Source organism: Anastrepha ludens, chromosome 3 (genome assembly GCF_028408465.1).
Source record: "Anastrepha ludens isolate Willacy chromosome 3, idAnaLude1.1, whole genome shotgun sequence".
Lineage (NCBI taxonomy): Eukaryota > Metazoa > Arthropoda > Insecta > Diptera > Tephritidae > Anastrepha > Anastrepha ludens.
The window spans coordinates 121971389-121991323 of NC_071499.1; the positions used below are offsets into that span (position 1 = coordinate 121971389).

General features: G+C 34.4%; 1 protein-coding gene and 1 long non-coding RNA gene across 5 annotated transcripts in view; one reads left to right on the top strand and one right to left on the bottom strand.

Moving 5' to 3' along the window:
* The window catches only part of LOC128858959 (insulin-like growth factor 2 mRNA-binding protein 1), a 77671-nt gene that overhangs the window by 45085 nt on the left and 12651 nt on the right, over nt 1–19935 (top strand). For 2 of the 4 annotated variants that reach the window (XM_054095575.1, XM_054095576.1), the window contains one exon: nt 17800–17973. The exons of 1 other annotated variant lie outside the window; for it this stretch is intronic. In XM_054095575.1, coding sequence (XP_053951550.1) covers nt 17800–17973 — 174 coding nt within the window. Of the gene's footprint in view, nt 1–16687; nt 16960–17799; nt 17974–19935 lie in introns of those variants that run through there. One more of the 4 variants, XM_054095577.1, reaches the window with a different exon arrangement.
* On the bottom strand, nt 8665–19573 carry LOC128858960 (uncharacterized). The gene is made up of 4 exons (XR_008454080.1): nt 18989–19573; nt 18490–18915; nt 12791–16694; nt 8665–8851 (listed from the first exon to the last, which is right to left on the bottom strand). It is a non-coding gene; the product is annotated as an uncharacterized LOC128858960 (long non-coding RNA).

Consider the following 19935-nt stretch of genomic DNA (forward strand, 5'->3'; position numbering starts at 1 on the left):
CTTTGTTTGAATGCAGAAACAAATTAAACGAAAAATATTAAAATAATAAACGAAAAAATTGTATTTCATCTGCGCTCTTGGTAAATTTGCTCACTGTCGAATGCCGTGAGTAGTAGTATCGGACTTGATTAAGTTTTCTGTTGTTTGTGTGTTGTAATTTTGTTGTGATTTCTTTATTTCTTTTTGCAATTTCACTTGTTTGGGTTTTTTACACGTACCAAAGCACCAAATGTAGCGACTTACGAATGCGTTTTTTCTTGTTGTTGTTGCTCGATGCATTCGTTTGTAAGTAAGCGCGCATTTCAAACTTCTCTAAAAGCAGAACAGCTAAACGCAGAGGAAGAAGAAGCAGCTGAAATACGCGATGGTAGGGCCGTCGCCGCAAACGTACCAACAAACTGCAGCCATGCAAGCTTACACCACACAAATGCATATAAATGCGTGTATATGTGTGTTAAAACGAAGTAGCCGACCCGAATGCCAGCGCATTGCCCTGACATGCGCTGTCGTGCGCATTGTTGTTGTTACTTTTGTAGTTACTTTTGTTACTGTTGCTTTTGTCTGCGTTGTTGCCGTTTTTTGCTGCGCCTGCCAGTAGTGCTTGCGTTGTTTTTGTGTAAATTTTTATGAATGAAATTTTAGTTGGGAGCAACAACATACGAACGACCGACTACGCAACAATACAGCCAACAATAGCAACAGTATGCGTACTACTATCTTTAGCGGTTACGTCAACTGCAGTGATGGCGGCTGCGACTGTCGCTGTTACTTCGGGAGTCACGCAAAGCAGCAACAGCCTGCCGCCGATTGATGGTGGCTGGTGTTGTACTTGTTGTTGTCAATGCACTTGTTTGTTTCGTACTGTGTTGTTTGTGCTCTTTCCTAGACTATCGCATGCTGGTTTGCACCACTACTAACTTTCCCACTCCATTTCGCTTGCCCAGCTTCACTAGCTTTCCTCTCTCTTTCCCGCTCTCGCACTGTATACCTTGCATGCTCTCTCCATGCTGCACTTGCTATGAGCACCACGTTCTTTATTTACTCGTTCCGGCAGTTGCCTTTCTCTTCAATCTCTACTTAATTCTCATACCTTTGGGAGCTGCTGTCAGTCAGGTCGGCAGACAGCCACTTTCTTGCGTGTATCGCCTTCTCCTATGGGCAATTTTCATGGCACTTCTCCTACCCCGTGTCTTTCGACAAGGCAACCCACCATATCATACATGGGTATGTATATACTATACATATTTATGTATGTATAGACGCGAGTACACACAAGTACATAATATGTGTGTATTTGGTTCCCCACACTGCCTGTGGGCGCCGACTAAGCCAGCCACCCAGTTAGCATTGTCTGCATTCCATCACAGCAGCAACTTATAATTAATTGTGACCATAGAGTGTACGAGTGCTTACAAACGCATGCCTACATAAATATACATACATATACATATATAGTATATATATATATATAATAAAATGTGTGTGAGCGCGTTGGTTTCGGTTTTATTGCAATTTTTGCCGTTAAAAATGCATTCCACGAGTAAAACAGCTGCGCAGTCGACGCCGACTTCGGAGCTGCCGTCAACGATGACTTCGCTTCTCTTGTGAATGTCGTTACAATCATTTTCACACTTCAATGCAGTGCTGGTAGGTGGGTGTGCTTGTGCGCTAGGCTTGTTGTGCTTCATCGTAGACTGAGAAGGAAGCAGAGTAAAATGCTAAGTTTTTTCTACACTTTCCTATGCGCCTCTTTTATCTAAACTTTTTATAATTTTCATTTGTATGCAATGCGAGGAAGTTAGAGAATAGAGAGCGGGCATATGTGTAAATATAAGTATAAAAAACATTAAATAAGACAAGGAATAACAAAAATAAAAGTAAAAATGTGTAATGGAATTTACAAGAACAGTGAGTGTCACTGAAAATCGTACAGACATGGATTTCCGATAGAATTTTTTTTGTTAATCTATCATAAAAATGTAGTTCATGACATGATAAAAATATAATAAATTATAGTTAACAACTTTATATACAAATTTATGAAAAATGGGCAAAATTTGTATTAAAGTTTCATTCTAATTGTTTTTAATTTTTCGGTTATGATGCAGGTAGTGAGCTCATTAAATTTTAGTCTAATATGGTGCAATGCAAGCCAGAAGTGGCTAATGTAAACTATTTTCCATTGGCAACCGTACCCACTTTTTCCTATAATGAAAAGTTACTTTGATTACACGGCATCAAAATCAAATGCTCCTTATTTTAAGTATATTGGACATAACGGTTTTAATTGCAGCCTTCAGAGAAGAAATTGTGTAATGAGGATAATTTTGCTTTCACGCTCAACTACGCCCCATACGTAATAATCCAGGAGATTAAGGTCTGTTACGAAAGTTAGGCGGCCATAGGTTCGGTGTTATGTGGTGATGGAAATTTTCAGCCAACCAATCGAGTGTCGCCATCGCTTTATGTGAAGGTACAGAGTCTTGATGAAAGATGTATGGGATGTCACCACACACACTATCAACCCGGAGTGCCACTACTGTCTCGAGAACCTCGATATATGCAGCAGAATTCACTCGAAATCTTTGAGTAAAAAAAGTGCGGGGCCATGACATTACCTTTGTTGCTCACAACACCTAAAACCATAACAGTGGCTGGAAACTTCGTCTGCATGAGAACAGCAACCTCTGTAGAAATGGAACATGGCCATCCGTCATTTCTGCGGTTGCTCTAGGTCAGCATTTTTGTACGTCATAGCATCTCAGGCGCTTCGGAGTGTTTAATTTTGTGTAGCAGACATTTTGGTGGGATAACTCGCTGTTCTTCTGTTTGCTCTGACATAAACTGTCTTCAGCGCATAACGTAGGATTTATACCGGAGATATTCATGGGCAACTCGACGGATAAGACCCACAGAAACATTAAGCTCCCTCGTAAGTTCCCTGCACTCAATGAATTTGAAGGGTTCTCGTCAATGATCACTTGTTGAATAAATTCTGCAGATCTGACAGTGTCAGAACGTTCCTCGTGTTTTTTGCGCTTTGCGGAGTGATTACCATATGAAGCCCCGATAACTGTATGTCTCTTAAAGTTAAGTTGTAGTCATCCATTTCTTATCTAAAAAAGTGAAAAAGGAAAATAACAGCATAAATGCATGTCCTCAACTACCGCATGAATCCTGCGCATATACAAGATGGCGCAAAATTAATCAGCCTATCGGAGGATTTAAATTTTTTGCAAATGGTGTAGGTCAATCATATTTGTCGCTTGTGAACTTATGAACCGCTGCAGTATACAAACAGACAAGCAATGGAGCGTTCAAAATGAAGATTTGAATCACTCAAAATTATTATTATTTTTTCTATTCAATAATAAAATTATTCAAATACAAAATTGGATACTTAAGTTTTTGTATAAATTTACTCTGTGTCCCATTTGTTTTCCTACGAAAAAATTCCCGCGCATACTTGCAAAAAACAAGGACTTCCTACTGAAATACTTAAGTAAAATATAAATGGATTTGTACACAAATAAAGAAATAAGGGTTGAAAATTCACAAAATATCAATGAATTGCCAATACAGAAATGTAAGGCTTAAATATATGAAATACTGTTCCAAATTCGCCAGTGGCTTAAACAATTGGTTTAGCATTTGAAATAATAAAAAAATAAAACAAAAAATGTAAAGAGCCTAATAGTCGTCAATTGTTTCCATTTACCTAAAACAAAGCGATTATCTGTCGGTTAGAGTGAGATGAGTCGGGAATTGTGAGTCTGTGATGGCCTTCTGGTGAATTTAGAACAATAATTATCTCGCGTTCCCACCTTTTTCTCCCATATGCAAATAATGTACATATGTATTTTACGTGGTGACGCAGTGTCAATTATTTGCCGCAACTTTTTCGATAGCATAGAACTAGTGCCAAATTGGACAGTTGAGCACTAGTCGCTTGGGGTACCTTTTCTATGATTTTGAAGCAATACTAAATTTTACACATAATATACAAATGTACATATGTATGTATGTATATGAGAAACAAAACTGTAAATCCGTAATACTTAGTCGTAAAGTTAAATCATTAATGTGCCATACGGCGGAGGCCGGTAGTGCCATTTTGAACGATAAAGTGTTATTATCATAAAATTGGCAAGCCCAGAAACCAAAGTAGTGACCCTGTTATGATTTAAAGATTTTTTTTTTTTAGTTTTACTTCAAGTTTTTACTTAAGTAATCATTTAAGTAAATGTACTTAAGTTAAATATTAAAAATGTAAGTAAAAACTTAAATAAAAAAAGTAAGTAAAATCTAAAAAAAAGTAAGATTTTTAAAGATTTTTTGTTTTAAGTGTTTACTTAAGTAAACTACTCAACAAAAGAAACAGTAAGCAAAAACTTAAAAGAAAAGAAAACTCAGAAATCTCAAAGAACACATTTTATAAATATTTCATGAAATTTGTTCCACCACTCACAGCCTCGCTAGTCTAAAATGTGATTCTATTTCATATATGTAATTTCAATCCAATTGACTAAAATTATTCTTTTATATTTCTTTATTGCCAGTTAATTGAGATTTTGCGCACTTTTTTTATTTATTTTTGTTCGTAAATGCGAGCCGACATACATACATATGTATGTGTGTATGTGTGTATTCACCTTCATACATATGCATATTTGCGCATATCTGGTTCGTCAGTTCTTTGTATGTAAACTGCAACTATCCCTATTTGTTATTGCTGTTCCGGTTGTTGTGGCTACTGCTGTTGTTGTTTTTGTTTTAGTTGCATTTTAACACCACCACCGTAACTGCCCCTTATTAATCAACGGTAGGCGTGTATTGCACCAGCAAGCAGACAACAAATAAACAAACAGACAGACAATAAAAGGCAAAGTGTGCAGTTCAACGCATTCACCGACATCGCTACCACCATCTTGCATGCCGCTATCTACTACACCACAGCACAGGCTATGTATGGCTGAATGTACACTCACTTGTCTGCGGTGGGCTTTTATTATTTATTTGCTTTTTGCGCTCTCACCAATTTGCATGCAACGTAAAAGTGCATGTACATATGCGCGTGTGTGTGTTTGTGTGTGCGCATGCACTTTGTACTTTCATGTATTGGGCTTGTTTTTGTTTTGCTCTTTTTTTGTTTTTGTTTTCTTTGTTTTGTAGAAAGCAATGTGTTGTTTTTGCCGTTGGCCGGCGCGCGAACCAACAACATTTTGCGTCTTTTGTGAATGAGTCGCGCGCAAAACCAAATCAATTGGTGACGCCAACAAGCCCCAGTCTCTGTTGTCTCTCTGCACACGCTACATGTGAATAGTGCGTATGTATGTATGTATGTATGAATCTCATTCGTTGCTCGGTGCTCGGTGCTCGGTACTCGTACATTATTTTGTATTTGTGCCTTTTGACTTCCACCTTCCCACCTCAGCAGCCACGTTGTGACCCGCCCACTGTAGACGCATATGCACTCTCGGTTGCATTCGGCACCACCGCCATGCTCATATGGGTGCGTGTATGCAGCCGATTTTCAAGTGTTTCGTTGTGGACACAACAACAAATACTTACATATGTAGGGTGAAAATTGTAAACAATCACATTTGCTTTAATTACCTATTGGTGATTTTCTGGAATTGCGTTGCATTTTTGTTGGGATATTTGTAGGTTATGCGTACATGCATGCATACATTTGCACTGCTGTTGAAAAATGCCTTAAAAATATCGATGTATTGTAATCAGTTCTGGTTAACAAAAACTATTCGTCACCCTTTGTTAATAATCAATTATTTGCTGAGTGTTATTAGAATGTGATTGATCATATATACGAGGTGTGCCAATTAAGTAACGAGACTGACGCTGTAAAACATTTTATTTGCCTTTATATATCTATTTCCAAAGTATTGTGTAAACTTTGTTCAAAACAGTGTTTGAACTCTTCTTCTGTCAGTTCCTCCAACATTGCCACTTTCTCCTACACAACTTCCACGGACTCAAATCATATTCCTTTGAGTGCAGATTTCATATCAGATAATCGATAAAAGTTTTATGGTCTAACACTGCAATGCTGTACTTGGCTAGAAACAAATACCTCTTGTCAGACAATCGGAAATGTGAAGCTGAAACGTAAGGTACGGTGCACTAGACCGGGCTAATTTACTGAGGCGGCAGCTCTTGCTCGGGAAAAACACGAGTCATTCCGGTAACGAGGAACCGGCTGTCTTGGGAATGAATATGAGGCTGCGTTGTCTTGGTGGAAAGCGCATAATTTGTTCTTCCATCACCTTTTTCTTTAATCTCGCTAATCGCTTAGTTCAAGTAAACTGTGAAGTTTGTATTGTAGAGTAATGCTAGGATGTTCTCCCCGAGAGGCGGTCCAACGTTACCGAACCGATGTAATCCGGTAAAGGGATATTACTTCATGTCGATGCATGGGGAACGTTTTCTGATTTTACAACTACAACAACTAATAGTAGAACTTTGAGGTACCCATAAAGTGACGAAATCATAGCAGATTACCAATGTTTGCGATATTGTCAAACGTTTTTGATGTAAAACTGCGTCCTGGTTAATCTTCTCGGTCATCTGTAAAAAACTTAATTATATATAGTATATAATTTTTTTTCTAAAACTCCTCTTGGACTGCTTGGTCATCATCCTGATGATGCCTTCTTCTTTTTCCCCCATTTTCGGCTTTTGTTTTGCTTTGAAGAAATCCCGGTATCCTTTAAACCGGACCATATCTCAAGATTTCACGATTGCCCCGAACTCTCCATTCAATACATAAATTGTTTGACCAGCCGTGTGGCATGTGGCACCATCTTGTAGCAGCATCATTGATGTCTTGTACATAGAATTCTGGCCAAATGTAGTCTTCTAACTTAGAGTGATAAAGAGCTGCATGGGATGTAACCCAAAGATAATAGATTACCAGCTTTGATATGCCAAGTCGCTTGGGATATTCAGCCGATTTCTTCACGATCATTTCACACATACTCACGCCCTCATTCAATCAGCCGTTGTTCAGACGGCGACGAGCGTCATTGTTTGATTTTTTTCGTATATCACTAAACAAACTAAATTTTGCTAAACACTTCCCAAGTGTCAAATTCGCTCAGAGCGGGATAACGGTCTGCTCAATAGCACATCTCTAAACATCTTTTCACCATGTATCCAACCACTTATTCGAGCCACAACAACAGATTCCCAACACACCGTCACTTTTTGTGGATCTTATCGCATCTCTCAAGTTACATGCGCGCTTGTTCTTGTATGTAAGGTGTATTTTGCTTATTGACAACTCTTTTTTTTTAATCAAATCAGGTCTTTCCTCAAACTTTTGCAGAGCTCAAGAGAAGTTCGGTGCTTTAAATACTCAAGAGGCTTTACTTTATGAGTCAATTTGATTTTGTAATGCTTTAAATACAGACTAAAATTCAAAAATCGTTGTTGTTGTTGTTGTGGAAGCATAAACATTCCTCAAACATGTATGTACGTTCCCCGCCGGAGTGACAGTCCTTGGCCGGATATAAATCCGCCCCCGATTACATAGAATTCCGACTGTCGTGGGAATTCAAAAATCGTCACAAAGCGCGCTGGGAGCTTCGCAATTCCTGAATGGCGTGGAGTCGGTTGATTTGTTCACTTTTTGAACTGGAGCGTACGGGTGCAGTTTCTCACAGGCGTAGGAATATTCCGAAGTTGATATATTGACTTGAATTTAATGACTCTATAATGCCCTGGTTCTTTGATGGGATCTTCATTATGGCCGAAAATGGGAATAAACGCTCTTAAAGCTGCAACTCCTGACTTATTTTATTATTATATTATTTCCTGATATATTCCAAAAGGCTACTTGTTCGTAAACTTCACCATGACGAAAAATGTGTGCATGTATTGGTTCGTTTGTATTTATTTGAATGCAAATGCCGATAGCCTTTGCGGCTGGTGCTGACTGCAAAAAATAAAACTTCAATTTTCTAATCATTTTTGTTTTTGTATTAATTATAAATTTTTACATATGTATTGTATATACATTTTATTATTGTTAATAATAATTATGACTATTTATTTTTATATATACAAACTTTTTTATTATTGCATTATTATTATTAATAATAATTTTTATTATATCACATTGGAAACCCCTATATAAAAATTTTAGTCGTTCGAAAATCGATTACAATTTGCAGTTATAGCTTAGACATTTTTTTAATTTTTTTTATTATAAACTCATGAGATCATTTCCTGCAAAGCATAAATATGCACGTCACTCAAACGACAAGCTTTTAACGGTTTTCAATATATCATTGCAGTTTAGCGCGGGAAAATGATAAAAGCAAAAATTCTTGGAATTCTCGAATGACAGGAAAAAATTTCTAAATGCATGCAAATAAATACATCCCCTTGCACATACTTATCTACATTTATGCTTGCCACGTTCTGCAGTTTTGTATTTGTATTTTTTTTTTTTTGTTTTTTGTTTTTTATAAATCATTCAATGACTCCTGAAGGTGCCTGCGCCACACCGTTGAGTCATCAACGCCGCCTACTCGAAAAAGTGCATACATACACATTCATACACATGTATGTATGTTTGCACAAATGCAACTGTGCGCTTTATTAATCTGATATGCCAAAGCAAAAACAAGTACGCAAAAATATTTTTTATGCACGCCTTGCCAAAAGCATACTTCTCAAATTTAAGCTTCGCATCTTCGGTCGAGGACAGTCGTAGCTGGTTTGTGTGCTTACCTTGCTGCTGCTGCTGCTGCGGTATCGTTTGAGTTAATTTCTTAATAAACGCTGGCTCAGGTCAAATAAATTCCCATTCTCATTAACATGAAAACGGCTGAAATGGCAAAAATACTAAATTAAGCAAAAACAAAACAAAATCAAAAACCAAAAAACAAAAACAGATTGCAAGCTGAAAAGCAAAAAACGCAGTTAGTGGAAGCGGAGGCGAAAGCGAAGGCATCCGCAAAATATTGGCCGACAATACCAAGAAGTGCAAATATTTTCGCATCATTTTCTTTTTCTTTCACCTTTTGTGTTGTTTTTCGGCGCATACAGTATTTGTTGTATGCATAAATGTAGCTATTGTTGTTGTTATTAAATTTATGCTGATGCAATACATGCTTGTGAATGTATATACATGTGTATGTATGTATGAATGTGTGCGCATATGTGTAGAGGAAGAAAGCCGACACGAAAATGCAAATACTGCAACAGTAACCGAAAAATAACTCATTTTTTCGATAAACAATTCCTGGAAGAGCGGCGCGAGCAACAGCGAAAAAATGCGATGGAGCAGCCAGCCATTGGCGGCCGGCCGACGACGCAAGTAAAGCCGGCATGTGGCATAGCAGTCTACGCAGGCGTTGTCTTGTTTCCATTATTATTGTTGTGCTGTGTATGCGTATGTAGGTATGCAAGTACAGTTCTATGTGTGTGTGTGTGTTTGATTGAGTGTGTGTGTATACCGCTTTTTGTTGTTATTTAGCAGAACTTAGAGTGCAATAATAACAACAAACGCGTTGTGCTGTTGCTGCTGCAAAAATACTCGCAGTCGGCGGCAGGTTCAACACACTCGCTGCTGCGACACGGCCACGGTGACTGACGATGTTGGCGACGACGATGCGTTTTCGTACCACAAATGCGGTCAACAACACAAACTAAAAAAATGAAAAATAAAATGCGCAAAACAGATACAAGCCGCCAATAGCAGAAACCTATACAAAGCAGCCAGTGTAATTGTGTGCTGGGCAAGGAGCTGTTGTGAGGGGTAGTACGAGGAAGGAGAACGGTTGAGAAGTCATTGTGTAGCAATACTGGCGTTGGAGAACTGTGAAGTAGGCCAGCGGAATTGCGGTAGAATGAAAATTATTGTGTGTTGCCAGTGTTACCAGACTTTTTGTGAATTTAATTCAGAGGCAAATTTGATAGATTACTTATTTATTTTTATACACAATTTTTTATTGAAAAAGTATTAATGAAACTACTTTTGGTACTGGGAAAATTTGCAATTTAGTACAAAACACATAATAGGAAAAATTTAGTACTAAAAATGTAGTACTAAAATTTTACAATAATCAAAAAACTCAGTACTAAAAGCTTAGTAAAAAAGTATGTATACTAATTTTTCTAATTTCTGTATTCTAACTAATTTTTCTTTCTTGCCAGAAATTTATGGTTTTAAGTACTAAAACCCAGAAATTTCTGGGTTTAAAGTACTAAAAATTTAATATAAAATGTTTTCATATTTAAAAAAAATAAATACTTAAACTGCAGTAAAAAGACTTGGCCAATAATTAATTTAATAAAATTACTTAATACCAAACTTATATGGTAGCAAAAAAGTTTTTGATTTTAAATATTTATTTTCATTTTGGTACTGAAGTTTTTTCGCCAGAAATTCGTTACTTTATGTACATACAATTAAAGTAAAAGAACTTTTGCCACTGAAAAAAATTGCATAAAAAATTTATACTAATATATATATATATATATTTGCCAACGTACTAGTGATTTATAAATGCCACACGGTCAGGTCATTTGCGCTTAATTATGAACTGCCTTAACCCTTTGCGGTTGTATGTCTACTCTTAGCCACCACAGAAAGAAACCATGCTAAGTTTATGCATTCTGCGTCAGCAGAAAGGTTCTCAAAAATAGAATCCCGCTAACTTTTTGGGAATTGTACGTAGGTTTTATCAGCTTCCTGCATACTAAGGATTGCTTATTAAAAATGGCATTTCATTTGATTTTTCATACAATGGAATTACTTTACGCAGGTTTTTATAAAATCATAAGAGAAACCACACTCGCTTTTTTCATTTCGGAAAACGCCTGGCGCTCTAGCTTTTCAAATCCAAATCTCACCCACATTTGACATAACTCTGGCAACACTGGCAAATAAGCTCACTCTATTCTACTGAGAGCGCATGGCAAGTAGACATGTAAACCCGAGCGCAGTCATTTTCGTACCCAAACCAAACAACAGCACCAACAACAACAACCACAGCAACCGCACATTACAAGTGCAGCAAACCCAACAAGCCCCGATGTAGGAAGAACATCGTGCATTCCGGTCCAAGTGGGTCGTGCAGTGCTTTGTAAAGCCAGCAACAATACGGATATGCGATCAAATAGAAAAGGAAAAAAAAATCAACAGCAACAACAATCATGTGTGCATGTAACTGTATGCGATCAACCAGAGAATACAATAACAAGTTGAGAAATGTTGATTGCTTCCCATGACTTGTGGCTGGCCGCCTGTTTGGCGGTTGTACAGCAAGAGGAGCGACGGCGGCAGAACATTGCATAGTGTTGCATCGTGTCAGGCTGTGGCAGCCAATAGCGCATTCCTGTGGCATTTTTTCAGAATATGTTTGTTGTTCCCGAAGCTACTTTTGTGGCGTTATGGCAAAATGTAACTGGATGCGCGTCGCGCGCAAGCACACACACACACACTTAAAAACCTTTTTGCTGTAGCTGTTGTTTTGCTGAAAAAACAAAACATACACACACATATATACAGGCACAGCCGCTTAGGAATGTTGACCGGTTGCTTGGCTAACTGACTAACTGGACGCTGCATTGCTGGCCAAGAAGAGGGGGCGGACTTGCTGGCTGGCTGACTGAGTGGCTTGCAGATTGACTGGTACTGGCCGCATGCCAATGCCAAAGTAACAACAACAGCAACATACGCGCATCGATACAGCGACAGCATTCCCAGACTAGAAAACAACAAGTACAAATGTGTGCACACAAACAAACAAAACCGAATAGAAGAGAAGAGAACGTAAAGCGGAGTAAGCATAAAAGCAACCAAAACAACAGCATTTAGACCAGCAGACGCAACAGCTAGTTGCAACATTTAGTACGCTTGGCAGCGATGTGAATGGACTCTGTTGACGGTCATAGTTGCTACGTTGGCAGTGGAATGCCGTGCAATGCAGCAGCAACGGCAACAACAACAAAAAGAGGAAAAAAACAAACAAAAAATAAGCAAGAAAAACAAAACACAACACAATAACAACTTCAACAACAATAAAAGTCATAATGCAGTGGAAAAAAATAACAAAAAATCATAAAATACTAAATTGAACTTTTAAAGCTTTTCCATAGAATTTTGTGCGCAGACGCACAGGAAGCAAAAACAATAAATGCAAAAAGTCAAACTAGTGCGCCAATTCGACAACGAGCGGCCACAGCAGCGCACATCGGCAATTAATGCTGCATTGTCGGTCGCGCGCCTTAATCTGCAAATGCACGCATACACACACAAGCATACATGCATACATACATACATACATGCATGCATGTAGATATTAATGCGTTTGCCTGTCTGCTTGTCTGCTCACTTTGCAACATTCTTAATTAAAAAAGCGTCAAATAAAGTAAGGGGATATGCGCGTGCAAGCAAAAACAAATGCAACAAAATGCACACGAAAATAATAATATTAAAGGAAATGAGTTCCAAGAAATGCGCGGCTATTTTTCACTGTTCGACTTTAATTTATTTGCGGTGTTTTTGAAAGATTCAATTTTTTAATGGCAAGGATAATTATTGTTTTGGCTTTAATTGTTAAAATAACAATTCGATTTTGGCTAAGCAAATTCTAACAAAATATTTCGTTTATTTTAATTTAACTATTTGCTTTTGCTGCGGCGGATGTGTAAGCCTTGCAACTAAAAGAGTGGAATGGTTTGAGAATTTTATTAAAAAGTATAATTCAAAAAAAGATAAAAAACAGAAAATGCGGTCTTTAAAATGTTTTATGCTCACATTTTTGGTTTATTTTACTGTTTGTTCTATAAGCCTGCGGAATTCATGGATTTTCGGTAGCGAAAATATTTTATTATTTATTATATTATTTTTTGTAGCTGTGTATTTGCTTTTTATTATTATTTTTTACAGCTGTGTATTTCCTTTTTATTATTCATTATATTTGTGTAATTTTATTTTGTATTCTAATTTATTTACCTGAATTTTTTATTCATTATTTAATTTTAATTTATTTTATTTATTATTTTACTTTTCCCATTTTTTATTTTATGTCATTTCTTAATTATTTTACTTTATTGATTTTTTATTTTTTCCTTCGATTTTTTTTTTTGCTACATATATTATTTTATACTACATATAGTATATTATTTCCTTTTTCTATTTTTTATGCTATTTTATTTTTCTTACATTTTTTTTTTTTAATACATAATATTTCATTTTCTATAATATTGGGTTGGGAACTAAGTAATTGTGGATTTCACTCATAGATGGCTTCAGTTGAATTTTTAGGTTTGCAGACGTAGTACAAATGTAAAACACATTTTGTTATTTGATAGTTGGCAATTCAGCTGCCAATCAGTAAAAGAAGTTTTTTGATCGGTTACGTAGTTTCCGTTTGGCGTTCGTTGAAAAATGGAAAATCAAAAGGAACATTTTCGTCATATTGGAAAACGCTCTCGTCGTCCAGTTAAAGTTGATGACGCCCTAAACAAATCAATAATCGAAGCAATCACGATCCGAGTCACAGTACAACACTTGACATTGCAAAGAAACTTCATGCATTGAAAATCACTTAAAACAACTTGCCTATGTTCAAAAACTCGATACATGGGCTCCTCACGAACTGAAAGAAACGCATTTAACGCAACGCATTAGCAGCTGCGATTTGCTAAAGAAAGGTGATGAAAATTATCCATTTTTAAAACGACTGGCAACCGACTATGAAAAAGCGGGAAATATCGTGGAGCAGGCCAGGTGAACCAACTCAAACAACATCAAACGCTGATATTCATCAAAAGAAGGTTTTGTTATCAGTTTGGTGGAATTACAAAAGAATTATCTACTTTGAACTCTTACCACCCAACCGAACGATCAATTCTGATGTCTACATTGAACAACTAACGAAATTAAACAATGCAGTTGAAGAAAAGCGGCCCGAATTGACAATTCGAAAGATTATTGCATTCCATCATGACAATACAACGCCACACACATCTTTGGTGACTCAAAACAAAACTGAGAGAGCTTGGCTGGGAACTTTTGATGCATCCACCATATAGCCCTGACCTTGCACCATCTGAATACTTTTTGATTCGATCTTTACAAAACTCCTTGAATGGTAAGCATTTCAATAATGATGATGATGTCAAATCGTTCCTGATTCAGTTTTTTGCCAATAAAATCCAGAAGTTTTATGAACTGGGATTATGATGCTGTCTGAAAGATGGCAAAAGGTCATTGATTAAATGGGCAATTCATTACAGAATAAAGTTATTTATTTATTATAAAAAAATTGTCTTTGATTTTCTAAAAAAAAATCCGCAATTACTTAGTTTACTGTTTTTATTTATTTTTTGCTCTTCATGTCATATCATGTTTTAGCATTTATTTTGTTGTATAATTCTTATTTTTTATATAATTTTTCTTTTATCTTATTTTGTTTCATTTCATGTTCCTTCTTTCTATTTTTAGACTTAATTTTTTCTATTCCTCTTTTCTACTTTTAATGATTTTTATTTTTTTATATCTGAATATATTTTATTATCGGTATTTCATTTTATACAACAGTTTATTGTTTTTATTTATTTTTTGCTCTCATCATGTTTTGGCATTTTTCTTATTTTATTGTACAACTTTTATTTTTTATATTTTATAAAAATATGTTTTATTTTATTTTGTTCATTTTATTTTCCTTCTTTCTATTTTGAGAAATTTTTTTCTCTATTTCTCTTTTCTATTTTTAATGCTATTTATTTTTATTAATTTATTATTTAATTTATTTTTATTACTTATATTTCGTTGTCTATAATATTTTATTATTCTCTTTAGTCTTACTTTTATTTTTTGTTTTGTTTTCTCTGTCATATCATATTTTGGCATTTTATTTTATATTAATATACTTTATTTTTTTATTTATTTACTAAGATTTTCCTTATTATCTCATTCTTTTCAATCGGTGCAATTTTCTATAATATTTTAAATTTTTTATTTTCAGTTTTATTTTGTTTTTTTCTTCTCTATGTCATTTTATTAAATGTCTTTGTCGTTTTATTAAATTTTTTTTTTATTTTATTTTTATTTTTAATTTTTTGTTTATTTTATTTCATTTCATGTTTTTTTATTTTTTCTATTATTTCATTTTTTTGCTAATTCTTAACATAATTTGTTGTATTTTATTTCCTATTATATTTTATTTTCTGTAATATTTTATTATTTTATTTTCGTTTTCTTTATTTATTTTTTATTTAACTTTTTTTTATTTCATGTCGCTTTTTATTTTTTCTATTTTTTTTGTTTGTTTTTTTTTGCCATTTTTTAAATATATCTTAATTTCTTTTTATCTATTCTATTTTATTTTCTAATATATTTTATTATTTTTATTTTAATTTTCTTTATTTAATTTTTTTTTCTATCATATTATTGTACATTTCCTGTTTTTGTTTTTTTTTTCTATTTTCTATCATATTATATTTCACGTTGTTTTTTCTTGGTTTCCTTTTTTTATATTTTTCCTATTTTATTTTTATTTTTCTATAAATTATATTTATTATATCATAATTTATTTTGTTGTGATATATTTTAATTTCTGTCATATTTTTCTTTATTTTTATTTCATTTTTCCTAATTTTTGTATTTAAGTTTTTTTATCTTTTTTATTATGTTTTCTTTACCTTTTTACTCTAGTTTTCTTTATTTTTATTTTTGTTTTTCTATGTCCAATCATGTTGTGGCATTTTATTTTATTTTTATCTTGTTCTCTTTTATTTTATGTTGTCTTTTTATTTTTTTTATTTTTTTGCTATTTTATTATATAATAGCTTAATTTATTTATATTTTATTTCCTATAACAATTTATTATTTTTATATTCGTTTATTTTTTGTTTTTTTCTATGTCATTTGTATTTTATTTTATTTATTTTATTTTATTTTTTATTATTTTATTTTATTTAATTATCTTTTTACCTTATTTTATTTTATACTATTTTATGTTACTTATTTCTATTGTTTTTTTATTTTTAACTCTTTTATTTTTATTATTTAATTATTATTTAGTACTACTTCGTTCCTTTATTTAAATTGTTTTTATTATCTTATTCTATTTCATTTCCTGCTATTTGGTTTTATTTTGTTTTTTAATTCCATATTTGTGTACGTTTTCAAAACTCCGCCTCTCCTCCGCCAACATTTTCCATCAACTGTAGGAATCTCTCACTGCCTGCCATTCTAACTTGTAAATGGCCATATCCATCCCATCCCATATCCGCACTTTTCAAGTCGCACTCCCCACTCGAAACATCGTTCAGTGATTTGTACCGCATTTTCTGTTAAATTTTTACGTATGAGTCGGATTTTTTATTGTTTTCAAAAAAGAAATTAATTTCACTTTCAGTCATCAATTCCAAAAATTTCCTGTAGATTTTATATTATGCTGTGGATTTCGCAATAGTTTAGTTTTTTCGTTTCGCTTTTGTCACACATTTCGTTTTAGTTTTCCGTAATTTTGAAAAATCAACCACATATTTTTGGCCGTTCAAAATTCGTGCAGTAAAAAGGAAGAAAATCTCCAAAACGCTCAAATTGCTCCTTGTAAAGTGCAGCCGTTTTTTGTTTTTGGTTTGTTCGTTTCTCTGCGCAATCATAAATGCGTGCGTGTGCGTGAGGAGGAATTTAAGGCGTGCGATTGCTGTAAGAAAGAAAATTATTTGTTGCTTTTGTAATTGTGCGAAGTGACTACAAATTTCAAGCCAAATAAAATTCAAATTCAAAACATTTCTTCGCAATAAGTCATACAAATAGACGAAAATAATTTGGTAATTTGGTGAGCGAAAAGCAAGCGCGGAAATTGACCGAAAACGTCTTGAAATAGGCAAGATAATCCGGTCATCAAGAAATAGTTGGAAAATTTGGTTAAAGTTAAATAGTGAGAACCTGCATATGACCATGCTGAGGTATGTATGTTCGGACCGCGTGCAAGAGTTTCTTCATGCGTATTTATGCTATTTGTGTATTTGTGCGCAGTTCTACGTAAACTGCGGCGCGTTTTATCTTACCGAAATCTTAGTTCATAATTTTATATTGCTAGTAGATGTATATTTGTGCATTATCTAGTGATTTCAATGCTTTTTCACCCCAAAGTATGCTTTAGAAATTTGCTTATTAATAAACGATCGCGCACATAAATTTTATATTCGCATAAAAGAGCACTCCTAGCGCTGCTGCATCTATAGGATAGTTAAAAAGAAGTTTTAACACCTGCATGTGGCCTACTTTTGGGCGTTGCACATCGGTTTGCTATGCTTATGATATTCGCTTTTTTGGCTAGTGTAGTTTTAATTTTGTATACATACGTATGTACGTAGATGCATGCATAATTGGGGTTTATGCAAAAAGCTTGTTAACGTTTGCATTATCTACTTTTAGGCGCATTATTTAAACTAAGCACCTCCTTTCAAGTACGCGCAATTATTTAGTTAGTTGACGTAAATTGTTTGCTTACTCTCACACAATCACACTTTTTAGCTCGCTCTGTCTGCCTCTTACTCACGCACTTTCTGTTTCACCTTTCCCCCGCTTATTACTCAGCCCCCTTCTAACTTTCACTTCCTTTCGTATTTCACATATGCATACATAAGTACATACAAAAAGTACGCTTTGTTTTTCGCCTATTTGTCTCACACCCCACCACCCACAAGCTTACTTCACTTATGCGTTGTTGTTATTGTTGTTTTGTTTTTTTTGTGTGTGCGTTTGTCGTTCTACTTCTACTTTTATCTCTTCTTTGTTCACAGCATATCGACAGCGAAAATACTTATTAGCGGCATACCGCTGCAAACACGTTTCGAAGACATCGAACCTTTACTGAAGCCATACGGCATCGTCAAACAGTGTGAGGCTGTGTCCAGTAAGGACCCCAATACCCAAACTGTACATATAACATTCGAAAATCCCGATCAGGCTCAAAGGTATTACATTATGCAATTTTTCTTTTCTTTCGCACTTCTATTTTGTACATATTTATTTTGGTTTGTTATTTAAGATTTTTAATTTTTTGCTTGAATTTCTTTTTTTAGTTTAATTTTTTTTTTTATATAAATCTTTTATGTTTTCTTTTTGTACTTAAAATAAGTTTTTCTTTTACCTTTTAAAATGTAATACGAGTGTTGAAACGGAGCTTTGAATGTTGCAGTTCAGCTTAAAACCACGGTTAGAGAGAATACGGAAGGTTACTGTTAATCGATGCTCAGTGAATTCGAAGTTTATTTGCATTTGCTTGTTAACAAGTAACTTTGTTGCTATCATCTACAGTGACACTTATTTATTTGTATAAACACGCTCTTAATTTTAGTTTTACTCCTTCTCTCTCTTTTCTCAATGCATTGCTCACAACAACATCTAACTCATATTGTTTGTCAAGCTAACGGAAATTTAGCTTGCATGTAAAATCCTAGTTTCATTGTTGTTATATTGTATATACTTACATCGCTGCATTTTAAATAGCCTTTATAAAAATAAGATCAGATTCATATAAACGCAGCAACCTAATTTTTAGTATGGACATACCTATTTACAAAACATTTAATAATTAATTGGTTATTCAGTTTTACTAATAAATTCAAAAATACATTTTGCCATTGATTTCACAAAATGTTGCATCAAAGAACGGTCCAAACTTTCCCAAACTTCCTTAATGGTCAATTTGAGCTCTAGTACAGCCTTGTTTATACAGGTGCCCTTACGGTTTTTGGTTCATAAATTTTGCGCGACAAAGGTTCTCCACCGGATTCAAATCGGGACTGTCTGCTGGTCACTCCATGCCCGGTGTATTGTGCTCTATCTCGATTTGAATAGCCCTCCTTATAGTACAGGTTGATTTGATTCTTTTCAAAATCATTATGATATTTTGCCTTTAAAATTGATAAGAATTTAAAAGTCATTTTATTAAAATAATTTTGCACTTGAATTGTTGAAGAAACTTACCAATTATCAATTTAATGCCAACAAAAATTATCTTTCTATTCATTTCAATTTCCTTATTCGGGTGCGTTTAAACGGATATGTATGTTCTTATTTTTAGTAGGACATTGAAAATGCAACGATTTAAGTATAAAAACAACAACAGAACTTGAATTTTGCATGCAATCTAAATTTCCGTTAGTTTGACAAACAATTTCAGTTAGAAATTGTTGTGAGCAATGCATTGAGAAAAGAGAAAGAGAGAGTAAAACTAAAGAAAAAAGAGTGCTTTTATACGAATGTGGGTCACTGAATGTTTTAATTAACCTAAATTGTAAATTCTATATCTTAATTTTTGTTTACGAAGGTTCGCCATTTTGGGATCAAAGGAAGTTGCGACAAAATTACCCACCAAATTTCATTTCAATCTACTTAAGGCGGATTCACCGTTGCTTGCGAACAACTTCTTATTTGCTGTCAATAATTTCTGGGCAGGGAGAATACTGCGCCACCCTTCAGTTCAGTATTTTTTATTTTCATCTGAAGTCAGCAGGCATTGAAACTATTGACAACATATGAAATTTTGATTTTGATACCTGTAAATTTCTACCAAACACAAAAAAAAAGGATAAAGAAAAATAAAAATCAATTTGATTGCATTAAATAGTGTTTAGCACATTTAAGTATAATATAGTAGATTTCTAAGTATGGCCATTCGTAACAAAATTGTGAGAGTAACTTCGACTGCCACGTCATCGGGTACACGGCAACAGAATTCTGCCCGCGCATTTCACACGTACATATTCACCGACTCGCCCAATCAGTCGTTATTCAGACGGCAACGAAGTAATATGAGTTTTGACTGTTTTGATTTTTTCTTATATCACCAATACAATCTGAGTTTTTTCGTGGAAAACCCATTGTCATATTGCCACTTAAGTCAGGAAATCAATTGATTTCTACACTGAGAG